The 14,172-nt window shown below is 34.2% G+C and overlaps 1 protein-coding gene and 1 pseudogene across 2 annotated transcripts; both read left to right on the top strand.

The window, feature by feature from the left end:
- The first annotated feature begins 1,933 nt into the window (after positions 1-1,933).
- LOC110754115 (FCS-Like Zinc finger 5) lies at positions 1,934-3,365 on the top strand. Its single transcript, XM_021955138.2, has 2 exons — positions 1,934-2,387; positions 2,955-3,365. The coding sequence occupies exons 1-2, from the start codon at positions 2,044-2,046 to the stop codon at positions 3,082-3,084; spliced, it is 474 nt and encodes a 157-aa protein (XP_021810830.1). The 5' UTR covers positions 1,934-2,043; the 3' UTR covers positions 3,085-3,365.
- A 7,548-nt stretch (positions 3,366-10,913) lies between these two features.
- LOC110754042 (uncharacterized) lies at positions 10,914-12,526 on the top strand (annotated as a pseudogene). Its single transcript, XR_015833661.1, has 3 exons — positions 10,914-11,627; positions 11,736-11,759; positions 12,247-12,526. The product of XR_015833661.1 is annotated as an uncharacterized LOC110754042 (transcript).
- Positions 12,527-14,172: the final 1,646 nt, after the last annotated feature.

The raw sequence follows: 14,172 nt of genomic DNA, 5'->3' as shown, positions 1-14,172 counted from the left end.
CAATAATTTACTACTCTAAGCACCGATAATGTTCTCAACTTAACTATTTGCATAATTCAATAGGTTTGAGATTTTACGACAAAATATATTTTGTATCATGTATTGATAGTGAAACCACATATTATATATTTTATTTTATTTTATCAAATTTTCAATATGAGAATTTACATTATTTGTCGGTATTACATTTTTCAATGAATAAATTTTCGAAATTTTTGCATCTGCATCGATCATCAGCCCATCGGTTCGCATGTAGAAAAGAATTAATATATATTTATAAACTTGTGTACATCATATATTAAGTATATCCAAAAAAATTAGGTGTGAAAAGTAAACACACTTACTCTCTTAAATATATTAATATATACTTATTATACTATCAAGTGAGAAAAGTAAGCACACTTACTATAATGGAACACGTAATTAATTACCATTACTCTATTGTAAGGACAAATTTACACCGTAAGCTCAACCAAAAGGGTAACAATATTGCATATATATATATATATGGAAATATTTTTGCTCACCACTTTAAGCCAAGGTTTACCATCACCATTTTTCTCAACACTTGACATGTGTCCATAAGTATAACAATGGTTCCATAAATACAAAATAAAGTGTTAAAGTGGACACGTGTCAAGTGTTATAGTGGTGATGGTACATCTTGGGTTAAAGTGGCGAGCAAAAATGCTCTCCCATATATATATATATATATTAACCTAAGGCCAAAAACACGGTGATTGGGATTGGATTGCATTATGAGGTAGAATTGGATTGTATTGGATTACAAATGATAACACTAATTCAATGATGTGTTTGGATTACAAATGGTAACAATGTGGCTTAGTAGGATTAGAGACATGCTCCAATCCAACTTATTAATCCCAACATTTTGGTAGGATTCATAATTCTATCATATTTGGCTTTAGTAGGACTAGACATAATCCAATTCGTGTTGCTTTTAGGCCATCAAACATTTGACTAGAATTATAAATTCTATCCAACTACTTAATTCAACTTACCAAACGAGGCGTAGAAGGACTAATACTTTTCTCCCTAGCTAGCATACTTGTTCTTTCTCCACACTCTTATTATTTTCTTTTTCAATTTAGAATGGATGTTTCTAATTTCTGATTAATCAAACACAAAACGTATTCTAATAGTTTGAAGTGAAGGATTAAAAATAAAATAAACTAGCTAGACCAACCACTTTTCTTTGGCCTTTTTTTTATGGGTTTGAAAATGAGTTGTTTTGTGATTATTATTTATTTATTTATTTTTATACAAGTTTGATTGCGAATTCATATGACTATTTCGGAGGCATTGTACAACTACATATAGCATTGAACCTTAAATTACCATGAATCTGATCATTTTAAACCTTAAAATCTTATTAATTTGATTATATTATTGTGTGTTGCATATGCAAGTACTTAGGATAATTCCTTGTGAAAAATACAATTATTCTTTTTTACTGTTTACCCCTCTTCTCGAACATTATTTTTCACCGTCCAATAAATTAACTCCACCATATCCAAAACAAAACCAAAATCCTGACAATTGTCAAGCAAGTATTACGTGTCAAATAGAGAGCATGTTCAGCAGGACCTTTTTAATGTGACAAGCAACAAGTACTGCAGCAGCAGCCAGAAAAAATCAGTGTAAGTGACTGCAAAGCTTTGGAGAACGAAAAGAAAAAAGAAAGAAAAAAAAGCATCCGAAGCTCTCATTTGCCCTAAAAATAAACAAATCAAAATCAAATAAATTATACACTAATTACAATTAGGGTGCTGACGTGGATTTCCCATTTATGCAAACAATAACAACTCACTCACAAGTCACAACTCTCAATCAAATCTCTCTTAATCACTGCAACAACCAACGGTCCAGATTCACTCCACAGTTTCTGGCTCCTCTTTATCTTCCCCTCCTTCACTTCGCTCTAGGCCTTCCTATTTCTTTACCTCTCTCTCTCTCTCTCTCTCTCTCTATAGCAGTTGCAGCCTTGTGGGTTGTTAGAGAAAGCAGCAGAGAAGAGAAAAAATGTTGTTGGGGAAGAGACCAAGGCCTCCAATGAAGAGGACCACAAGCATGTCAGAGATCACCTTTGATCTGAACACCATCAGTACTGAGGCAGCTCAATCTCAACCGTCCGATCCCAACAACCCTTTTAACCCTTTGGCCTTATGGGGGGGTGGTGGTGGTGGTGGAGGAGGTGGGCTTGATGGGTTGGATCAACGGCTCATGATGAAGATGGCCTCACCATCACCATCACCAAGAAGCCACAGAAAGAACTCGGCTGATTTTGTAGAGACTGCCCACTTCTTGAGGGCTTGTGGTCTCTGCAAACGCCGCCTTGTTCCTGGCCGTGATATTTACATGTACAGGTAATAATTCTTCTTCTCAAATGAAATCTTAATTATTGCAACCAACTAGTTCTTAGTCTAGTGGTATTTCTATCGACTTTCTTGGTCGAAGTTTCATATCTAAATCTCTATCCTCCGGTGAAAATAAAAATCTTAGCATCCAATTCCTCTCATACTTTCAGTTTTCAATCAGTCTCGTGTGACCAGTTTTGTGAGAGAAACGTTTGTACCTAAGAATTTCTCATCTTGTTTCTCCTCGGAATTTTTATTTAGAAAGAAAATATTCTAGGAAGTACTTTAATTATGGAAACCCAGTTGGTTATTTTCGGACAAAGTACTTTAAGTACAGGATTTGTTTTTCACTTTCTGTCAAATTAAGTTATTTTCACGGACTCTTCTTACTTGTTGTTTTTACCTTTTTTTGGTACTATTACTTCCCAGATTGTTTTCTGATCTTTTTTGGCTTATTTTGCCAGGTTTTTCAATAAATACGCCAAAATTAGGAAACCCTCTATTTACTTGTGTGTAACTTTTTTTTTTTTGTCCCTTTGACTCATTCTTTTTTTACCTGTATTTTGATTTTTGCAGAGGTGACACTGCTTTCTGCAGCCTAGAGTGCCGGCAGCAACAGATGAACCTTGACGAGAGGAATGACAAGTGTTTTTCCACCGCCGGACGCCAAGTCTCCACCAAAGGCGAAACCGTCGCCGCCTTGTAGAGTCCGTCGTCAACCCGGAACACAGCACCGTGTTTGCGAGCTTTGCTCATATGAATATATAAAATAGGTTTTGGGGGGGGGGGGGGGGGGTGGTTTTAGGTACGTTGCATGAAAATGGGAAAACCTTGAAGCTTTCAGTCTTCATTAATTATGTGCTTGTTTCAAGCAAAATTAACTTAGTGTTGTACTTCATCTTCATGGTTTCCTCCCTCTTGTTTTGTTTTAGGTAGTAATGGAAGTAAATTGCAAATTTACAGAGTTAATTTAATCTTCCTTTAGTATATTATCTCTCTCTTCTTCTTTTTCTTCTCTCTCTTTTCTGGGTTTTTATCGGCATATACATGTTATGTTTATGTAATATATATGTACGAGTGGTGCTGCAATTTAGTGAGTAAATCAATGCATGTATGGCCCTTTTGAGGCTTGAGTTTGGATGGTAAATTTTCTTTTCGTTGGTGATGAAGAATTGGATGGTATTGGATTCCAATGGATAAGTGTACGTTTAAATCAATGGTAATAATTCTTTTTTTTTTTGTGGTACAAAGTAATGTCATTTTCTCCCTTGCACAAAAAAACAAAGTCATGGTTATAGTAAAAATGAAATGAAATTACAATTAATTAATTTCAGGAATTCTTTTCTTTACTCCAATGATCATTTCATTTGTAAATTGATTTACATCGTACTACGAATCATATGCACTTATAATCTGTGTGGCGATCATAATTTCCCATTATATATAGAAGTATATATATTGTATTTTTCTTATCTAACTTTTATTTTCATCAAATAGATCAAATAGAAACTTCATTAGATAAACTTCAATCATCTAATCTTAATGTGACTCGAGTTAGAATTTTATATATGGTCAATTTTCAACCACTAAGTATTTATCATGTTCACAATGGTTGAATTAAAAGGTTGAATTAAAAGTCATGCAGAACATTATTCTTTCTAGAAGGATGAACACATCGAGAAAATCTCATTTAAACTCCGCTTTGACCTCATAAATTTTATTGAACTTGACTCTTTAGAGATTTTATCTGAGGTTCTAAAAGCCCTAAAATCTAATGATGATTCTTCATCATAAACAATTAAGCATATCAATAAATAAGGTCAAAGTTGAAGAAAACTGAATAATCGTTATCCTCCATACTTTAACACAAAAAATAAAAACTAAAACTTAAAAATGAAATGATTATCAAACGAGACCTAAGATTTAAAGTATGCAATTAAGAAAATAATACACTGATGGCTTGAAAATTGATACAAAATGAGATTCCTTGTTACTCTAAGACATAGACGCAGGGCCACAAGTGGTGGAGTTGGGTGAAATTTGATGACCGTAATATTGATATGTTTAAGAAGATTCTGTGTGCATGACATAATAAGAGTCCATCATTAGTGCTTCTATAGCAAGCGAGCGAGGAATCTGTGGCCGAGTCAGCTTTGCATGGAAATGGGCCCACACTTTGCAAAATACAAGAAAATTAACATTACCAAATTGATTTGAAAGAGAGATTCATTTTGAAATTGGAGGCTTTATTATCTCCCACTCCCATACCAGTCTTCTGATTCGATCTGGACTGGGGAGAGGACCCAACCCAAAGGTGGGACCACTCTTATAAATACACTGGTCCCACATTTGTTTTGTCTCGTGGGCCCCAACTATTGGCTCCACATGATTTCTTGATTCAATAAGACCAGCCATGTGAGCAGAGAGAGAGAGAGAGAGAGATCGACAAAAACTCTCTGTTGTGTTTTTCTCGCGATATTTCGGGCCTATGAATGAAGAACGAGTGGATTTACAATGATATGTATGATGTGAAACTACTAAGTTTTCCTTGGGGACCAGGGACAGCTGTTTTTGTTTTTTGTTTTTTGTTTTCATTTTTCTGGTTCAATTTTGAACTTCCTTGTTTGAACATCTGAAAATCAGTATTTTTGGCATTTTCAACTCCAACAATATTGAATTCATTTTGAAATAATATTGATTGGCAGATTCTAGGGTTTGAGGTTATTGTAAGCAAAAGCAACTCATGCAAGGGCATTTGTCAAGTCGTAATAAAAAGTGATTTTAAAAAATTAATGCACCTACGGAATATGTCAAATAACTTACCTCTTAAGTTGTACTCGGTTTAAATGATCTAAAGCTTGCAAATTTAATAGTAAAATATCTAAAGCGCAAAATAAGAGCACGACTCTTTGATAATGTGAGAGGATTCAATACATCACGTCAGTATGTCATGTAGTGTATCTGTTACACATGACCATTTTTCTCATCATCTTCTTTCATGAATTAAAAAAAAAAAACTCTATTTGTTGTATTTTTTTTATATATAGTTCACGTATGCATGACACTATTCTCTAACAAGATATATAAGATATTTATGTTGTTACACTGTTAATATGTAGTTCACATTCGTGTAATGGCCATATTTCTTATTTGTAATCTAATGATCAAAATTCTCTTTCAAGAATTATTCATTGAGAAAAATAAGTTAAATCCACATTTTCGTTTCACTTTATTTAATGAACTTTGTTTTTTGGTTTTTACACATTTTTAAATGATCAAATAACTTCCAATACAAATTATATTATTATTTTTACAGGGTCGAATTAAAATACATACATAGAAAAATGGTTTAGCTTAGTTTCGTGATTCTAACATCTCCTTTGAAGTATGTTTCAATATTCTTTATGGATTAATTTAATCCTTCATATTTTAGCATACATATATTGAGGCTGTCTCTTACCTCAAATCAAAAGCAATAGACTTGATCTTCAAGAAACAAGCTGTTCAAAATAAATTGCTTAGGACATGACACAAGAAGAGTACTTTACAGCAGTTAGTGCAAAGTCACACAAAAAAAGCTCAACTGCAACCCTAATTTAATCTTCAAGGAATGCAATATGCTTTTATATCTAACCCAAAATCTCAAAATCTCAAGTATTCATATCATATACATGACACGTAAAATGTGAATATCGAACTCAAAATCAATTGACAACCGATGACGAGGGTACAAGATTTTTAAGCATACTGCAAAACTTCCATTCTCCAAAGAAGTTTCTTGCTACTCGAATGAACTTATTTTATATCCAAAGAAGTTTAGATTCAGTCAAATGGTAAACTCCAAAGAAGTTAATATATACTTTGTGTACGTACTATAAAGCTAGGGCACCAATTATAAGATGCACAAAGATGCATAGGTGTACCCCAAAATAAAATAAATTATTACTGAACAATGTTTTTATATAAGATCTAGGACAGCTGAAGAAGATATTACTATATTTCTTTTGAAGGGTCAATGGCCCTCAAATTGGCTAAATGGGGGACAGAACTATTGGGATCGAATAATATCAAATGCGTTTTGGAGATATTTTAATGCTCTCTCTCTCTCTTTGCTTGTACACATAAAACAATTGCTTCTCACTCTTCAAGTATGTGCGGCATGCAAGTATACATACCTGTACTTTCATAATTACATTATATTATTTGCTTCCCAAATGTGTGTTTCTGTGTGCTTCTTCACATGACCAATCTTGAAAAACAAAAGCGTAAGCAATTAAAATAAATAAACACACAGAGTGGCAATATTGTAATCTGTCGACACCTCCCTGACCTACTTGATGATCTTTCAAAAAGAAAGTAACATTTGTAATAATGGAGGTTTTAGTTTCTTATGGCAAGTTGTGCCTAGTAGGCATAATCACTCGTAAAACACACATATCAGGTAAATTCAAATATTTTTGTATACGTGAAGTTTCATTTCGTACTTCAAATTTGTTTACAATTCATCCTATATATATTCGCCATTTTATTACTAAACCACCCGTGTTGATTAAGCCTCTTAGAAATCAATTTCCGAACTTTTGACTAGACTTTCCAAATTTTGTTGACTAGATGGTGTGTACAAATGAAAATGTAGTATCTCTATCTATGTTATGAAAGAATGGAATATTGTCACGTGTAAGTATCATAACTTTTATTTAGAATGTTCAATTGAAAAATAGAATAGGGTTCTTCGTTTTGCTTTCAAAGCCCAACGCCAATAACTTTTCTTTGCCGAGAAACAGGAAACCAGAGGCACGCATTGAACAAGTTTTGGAACAAACTATATATATACTTTTGGAACAAGTTTAGTGAAAGTTACTTTGTTCTCAATTTCTTGCATCAAACAGCACCACAGTCCAAATGTTGAAGCATAATAATAATTTAAGGCCATTTGTGCAAGTGGGCATGTGTCTGCATCTCTGTGTCTTTAAATAATTCGACATTAGCATCAATCTACTTAATTAATGTGTTTGATTACATCGTAGTCTTCAATTAAAAAGATATTAGGTGGGTGGTGTTCCAACTGGAGAAGTTTTTGTTGTGACAGTGACACTGGCATGTGGTGTAATTAATCTACTTATATTATAACACGTGTAATATATAGAAAAAAAGATCAGAAAAAACCTAAACACTCTCTGAGAAAACCCTAAAGAAAAAAGTCTTAGTTACCACCCCTTTGGGGTTTGGCGGCCTCCTTCCCAAACTCCTCCCTTCTCCTTCCCTCCCTTTTCCCTCTAGATTGTTAGTTTATTTTGTGATGTGGAAGCAGTCGCCGTGAAACGATGTTGTCATGCATGATATAGTCATTGTATTTTGGCCTACGTACACAAGGAGTTGCTCCCTTCGACATAGTTTGGAGCTCTAAAGAAGGGAAGATGTCTGGTTGCATTGGGTTCGGGTTTAGCAAGAGCAGGACTATGGGTTTAGCCGGTATGACGCTATGATTTTCTTCGGGTTGCCCAGAAAATGTTGAGCGGTGGTTGTGTTTCTTAGTTTTGTTTTAGACTAATAATTTTCAGAAACTCTTTAGTAGTTCTGTGATTTGTTTTCTATTTAGGATTTTTATTTCTTTTTAGCTTTTGACTTTCGATACGGATTTGCCATACCGTTGCTCAGCGGATTTGTATTGTAGGTTTGAGTACATGTGCCTTTGGTTGCTGGATCGGGGATTTAGTCATTGTTTGGGTTATGCGTGATTCTCTCCAGATCAATTCAACATGTTGTTGTGTTTGGTCACTAAAGAAGAATTACCCATATCCGGCACATAGTTACTTTGTACTTTTGTTTGTTCATCAATAATATACTATCACTTATTTTAATAAATAAATAAATAAATAACATGTGTATTGATGTATTAATGCTATACCATAAGTCCATAAAACTATGTCATTTTCACTTATATTAATAACATCATGTTGGAAGGTGGTGGTAAAATGTGACAAGCAAAAAGAAAAAACTTCTTTGAGAAAACCCTAAGAAAAGGAACCCTATCATCTCTCTCCTTCCCCCTCCTCTCTCCTCTCTCCTCTCCTTCCCTCCCTTTTCCTCTTTATTTTGAATTGTTATTTTGTTTTGTGGTGCAGAAGCAATTGCTATGAAACATTGTTATTGTCATGATAATCGTCATCTTTTGGCCCATGTACACAAGAATTTGGCTCCAGTTGTTATCCTTCAACATGGCTTTGTAGTGTGATAATGTTAACAAATGTCTCGCAGATAAGGGACCTAAAAATAGACTTATAAGGAGTTGTGCTACTCCCCCTATTACTAACTGACTTTGTTGTAGAATTTCAACTTCCTTCAATCGACTTTGTTGAAGAATTTAAAATTTCTAAGCTTCTCGTATGGTAACTTTTTAGATTTAAATATTGTTGTTTTGTATTGCATTACATTTACTTGTGGTTTTTGTTAAGTTTTTATTTATGTATAGAGATGCATTTAAGGGTAACAGTCATTACGTTATCTTTTTATCTATATATATAAAGCAAAAGGCAGAGAATGGTGAAACATTCAAAATACCAGAAAATGCCCTTGGTTAATGCAAACATTAAGAATTGAAATTATTAATTAAATGAGGATAATATGGTAAATTCACACTTTTTCATATTATAAAAAATTAAAAATAAAAGAAAAATCAGATAATTGATCCTATTTTAATGGAACACAACTACCCATTATCTTTTGTAATTCTAAAATAAAATTTTAATTTTAAAAAAAAGGCCTCTCGCAGGCGCGGAAGCGCGTGCAGAGAGGCTAGTGTTTATTAATGAAATTCACTTGTATCGTCAAATTTAATATGTAAGTTTCGCTGCCGATTTTCAAATCCTGAATCCACCACTGTTTATCTTCCATAGTAGTGTACCCTCCTTGTGCTCCTTTATTTTGCATTATTATATAATTCAAAATCAGGAAATTAATTTTTTACCACAGAAAAATTTGGTAAAAACAGCAAATTGCTGATTGTTGGAATAATGAAGATCAATGTAAATTTTCCACCCAAATGATTTGTCATTATTGCTCTAAGAATGGGCGTGAAAAGGACATGTTATGGCAGAGGACCCCATGGGCCATGGGGCCTTGAGAGTCGCAAGCAACCATTAATGGCTTTACACGTAAGCACCCCAGTTGCAAGAGTTGGTCGATGATCAACGTCAACCACGGTTTTCTATTAATGCTTTTGGATTTAGGGCTTCCTACTATCTGTTTGGGTGCGGCCCACTTTGTGGACAGCAACTTCCCATGGGGGCATGGACTTTCTGAAATTTGAAGAGTTCTCTCCATTTTCCACTTCTCATTTTGATTATAGTTTCTTGGGATGAATCAATTTTCTCTTTCTTCATAATTATCAGCTTTTATTAGGAGAAAAATCTGGATGAAACCACGAAACCGTACATGTAACATAACTTTTTAATCATACGCCAAATCTTTTCTTACAAATCCGCATGGATGGTTGGTTGATAAAAAGATGAACTGTAAACTCAGACATTCTAAGTCTAAACTCGTAAAAGCATTCAGATTTACCTGATATGTACAGTGCAAGTGATTTTATGTCCAACAGTTTACCTTAAATATTCGTATCAAATCGGTGAAGCAATAGATAATATCCTGTAAACAACTGTTTTGGTGCATCAAATTTGGTAAAAGGTGAGAAGCCGTAAGGGAATGTTGGGTCTCTATCAGTAGGAGGATGGCAATTTTGCAGTGAGACCATCTATTTCTGGGTTGGCAATGAACAATGCATTGAGGCCAAGAAAGTGACAAGTCTTGGAAGTAGGGTTGGGAACAAGGGGGTGGGTGGTTGGAGAATTATTGGCTTGGTGTGATTGGTTCAAACAATAATCTGGGGTCCCAACCACACAAGTTTATGAAATTAATGTTAAGGCCCATGCTTCATTGAGCAAACCCAGCCATAAGGTGTACAGATGAGCAACAAAAATTGGTTGGTCCTCCATGATCAGCATATTGTCCACAATCCAAAAACAAAGTAAAAAAAAGTAGGGCTTTTCATGATTGTATATGGTCCATATAGACTAGAAAGACATCTATCACTCCATTAAAAGACTATATATGTTTTTTTTACAAGCGATATTGAGAATGGGGAATCGAACCTAGGACCTTGGATGCATGAATACATAATACTTTTAACTACTTGAGCTACAAGCCTCTTACCATTATTACAATACTAGATGTTGAAAGTGAAAATTGTTTGACAAAATCTACCAATTACTATGCTGGGATTAAATTTCAATTTTCCATTTGTTTATTTATTATGCATTTCTTTGATACACACCAATATTGATATTTGAGGCCAACCTCGAATTTAGGCAATTCAAAACATCAAAGGTTGCGTGGACATCACAGCCCAAACCCTAAAAACTCGTCTCTTGTATGGTACATACCATTCAAAGGAGATGAGAGAGATTGATGCTACAAGCCCAAATAAAACAGGCCACTGAGATTTCATCTCCATTTCTTGCGGGTTTGGGCAGCTGGGCTGCTCTTTTCTTCTTTTTCTTTGTTTTTGTTTTTTCAAGAGAGTTTCACCTTGAGAAGATAGCTAGCTATAAACAATATAAGATAGTTAGGATGGTTCAAACTGATCTCCCATTTTGAGTGGAATTCAAACACTGCCCGAGCGATTTTAGGGAATTTAAACTTCAAAACAACTTTTATCACCATAACTTATTCAAAACCGAAAAACAAAATATAAAAAAAGAGAGAAATGGAATGCTAGACTCTCAGCATTTGTTGTAGCTATAGACTCTCTCTCTCCCTTCTTCTTCTCGAGAAAAATAATGGAGAGGCTCGTCTTTGTTTCATGCATTCTAACCACATGTCTTGCGTTGGCGAGCTGTGCACGAGTCGTAGATCCATCTGCCCATGCACCATCATCAATGGTCATGGCAATGTCATCAAGCACATCCTCCTCTTCTTCATCAGGCACACCTCCGGGCACGGATGAGTGCTCGGACATCATATTCGGCATGGCGGATTGCGTGCCGTTTATGACCGACGGTTCTAAAGACATGAGGCCAGATGGCTCGTGCTGCCCAGGGCTGGAGATGGTGCTGAAAGCTAGCGATGACTGCATATGTGAAGCCATAGAGAGCTGCACTGATTTAGGCATACCTTTGAATATGACTAAGGCTATGACTTTGCCTGCTGCTTGTGGCATCTCTGCTCCTAATTCTTTTAGTCAATGTGGCAGTGAGTTTTTGATCTTTCTCACTACATAGTTTTGCACATGTTATTGATTTCTTTTTTTTGATGATATAATAACATGTTTGAATGTTTTCCCTCTTATTTGTTTTGCAGTTCCCTTGCTTCCTGGTGTTTCTGGTACGTTTTAATTAGAAATGATAGACGTCAACAAGAAAACAGAATGACTATATTAAATAATTTTGTTTTGATTTTATGCATTCTCATTATCTTCTTTCTCTTTTTTTGGGTTTGTTATGCAAATATAATGCTCTTCCCTTTTCAGGTAAAACAAAAAACAAAGGATCAAACTGTTTTCATCCGGAAAAATACAAAAAAGAAAACAAAAATGATCATATGACTACTAGTTCAATGATACTTCTCTTTTCAATATCCTAATATTCCTTTTTCAAAAATAAAAAATAATGAATGTTATGTTACTTTCTTTTAAAAGTTGCGATTGTACTTTTAAAGAACTATGATTGTCTGATTAAAAGACAAAAAAACTACGATGATATATCGTACCATTGAACAGCATAATATGTACAAAAATCTAACATGACCATTCCTCCAAATGTTTTGTAAAATCTCGATCAGAATTTGTTTTTTTTTAATTTTTAAATTGCAGTGAGCCCAACTCCAAAATCATCACCAAAGAGCCCTCCAAAGAGGGCACCGGCAAGTTCCGACGATGTAGTTCCAGCACCCTCCTCCCTCCGTTGTCACAGCTCCCAACGCGGTCTCCGAACTCGGAACTTATTCTACATCTGCCTCACTTGTGCTTATTCTTAGCATGCTTTTATGCTTCATTCTACTGTGTTTCATTTTAGGCAGAAGGTTGTTCATAGTTGTTTCTTTTTGTTTCTATCCTCATGGCTACTAATCTTTTTTCCTCTTTTTTTGGTCGAACATGGCTACTAATTTTAGTATGATTGTATTTAACTGGATTTGTTTAACTTGGGTTAAGTAGGTTTTGATTTCTAATAATTTCTTTTTTCCTTTTTGCTTGGCCTCCATTCTTTTTCTTGAGATAAGCTCTATCATAATTGTTGTATGTAGCAACAATGATCACAACAGAGGAAGTAAGGAATTGGATCAATCTCATTCCTCATAAGTAAATATCCCACTTAATTACAAGTTATCTTAAACTCTCTATATAGCCGTTTGCTAGAAAACTAACCATTTTTTAAAAAAAGAATTTAAAAACCTAAGATTAAACCATGAAATTCCACTATAATTGACATTCACACAACAAGGCCATTTGATGATCAAAATCGAAGAAAGCCTAGTCTTGTTTGTTGGTAATGTCAAAGTAAGGTGCTGTGATTTTTATTTTATTTTGGTTACAAACGTGCAATGAGGAACTTTTTCATGGTTCGGGACTCTCCCCTAACAAAAAGAGCAATATCGCAAAGGAAAATACTTCCATTCTTACCATGTAAGTAGGAGCTCTTACATTTATGCCAATAGAAATATGATATTTGTGCAAAAAGTTTCTTTTGTGTTTTTTATGAATTATTTATATATATATATATATATATATATATATATATATATATATATATATCAAAATATGATTAGTACCAAGGAGGAGTTATCGACATGTTGGAAAACAAAACGCATTTGACCAAAAGGTTGACCCACTCAAAATAAATATAAAAGACCAAAAAACCATTAACTACGCCTCAAAAATTAAAGCTCTATCTCCCAACCCCCATCTCCCAAGCCCACAATATGTGTGAGACCATCGATCACTTATTTTTAAGATAAAATCATAGTGTTGCAAATAAAATTTGAGAGATTCAAGTGACACATAATAATAATAAATAAAAATAACGGAGTCAACTTTTGATCAAGTAATAACAAACCGATAAATTATTTGATTTTCATATCAATCAACTATTCACAATCGAACAAACCTCGAATAAAATGATCAATCACTTTCGGACAGATTGAAGTTACTAATAGGAGTGACTGGAAGTTGGGACCCCAAGTTCTTAAAAATAAAAAAAAATAAACCACAGTATCATGGACTTAAAGGGACGGGCGGCTGCGTCCTTTAATTCTCTAACCAAAAGGAATAAAAGAAAATTAAAGCAAACAACATCTTGAGTAGGTATGGAGTTAGGTTGAAGCGTGGGTACGTGGGGTTTGACCTGGAAGCATATTTAGCTAAAATTTGAGGCTTCACAAGTTAAGTATGAGAAAATGATCAAAGCTAATTGAGATATACTTAGGTACACGGTTCTTCAAACCCTTGGAACACGTGGTCGTTCAGTAACCAAAATAATTGTCTTCCACGTATATATATATATATATATATATATATATATATATATATATATGTGGCCATAAATTCAGTTTGTACAAATTTATATATGTTGGGTTTTAATGCATGTTAAGTTGGGGAAAGATTTGGGTTTTGAATTTGAGTTGGGGAGAGAAAAGGGTATCATATCATAATCATATTATTTTGAATATTAGTAGAATAGGAAAAGTTGAGAAAATTGTTTTCTGTAATTGTAATCTTCCGTGACATGTTTATAATATGTTA

This window comes from Prunus avium, chromosome 1, assembly GCF_965620075.1.
Source record: "Prunus avium chromosome 1, drPruAviu1.hap1.1, whole genome shotgun sequence".
NCBI lineage: Eukaryota > Viridiplantae > Streptophyta > Magnoliopsida > Rosales > Rosaceae > Prunus > Prunus avium.
Note: the sequence above shows the minus strand (reverse complement) of the source record. Positions and strands in the feature narration are given on the sequence as shown.

Coding starts and splice junctions, on each gene's coding strand:
- LOC110754115 (XM_021955138.2), top strand. CDS start 2,044: ATGTTGTTGGGGAAGAGACCAAGGCCTCCAATGAAGAGGACCACAAGC. Junction 2,388..2,954: donor CGTGATATTTACATGTACAG/GTAATAATTCTT, acceptor TGATTTTTGCAG/AGGTGACACTGCTTTCTGCA.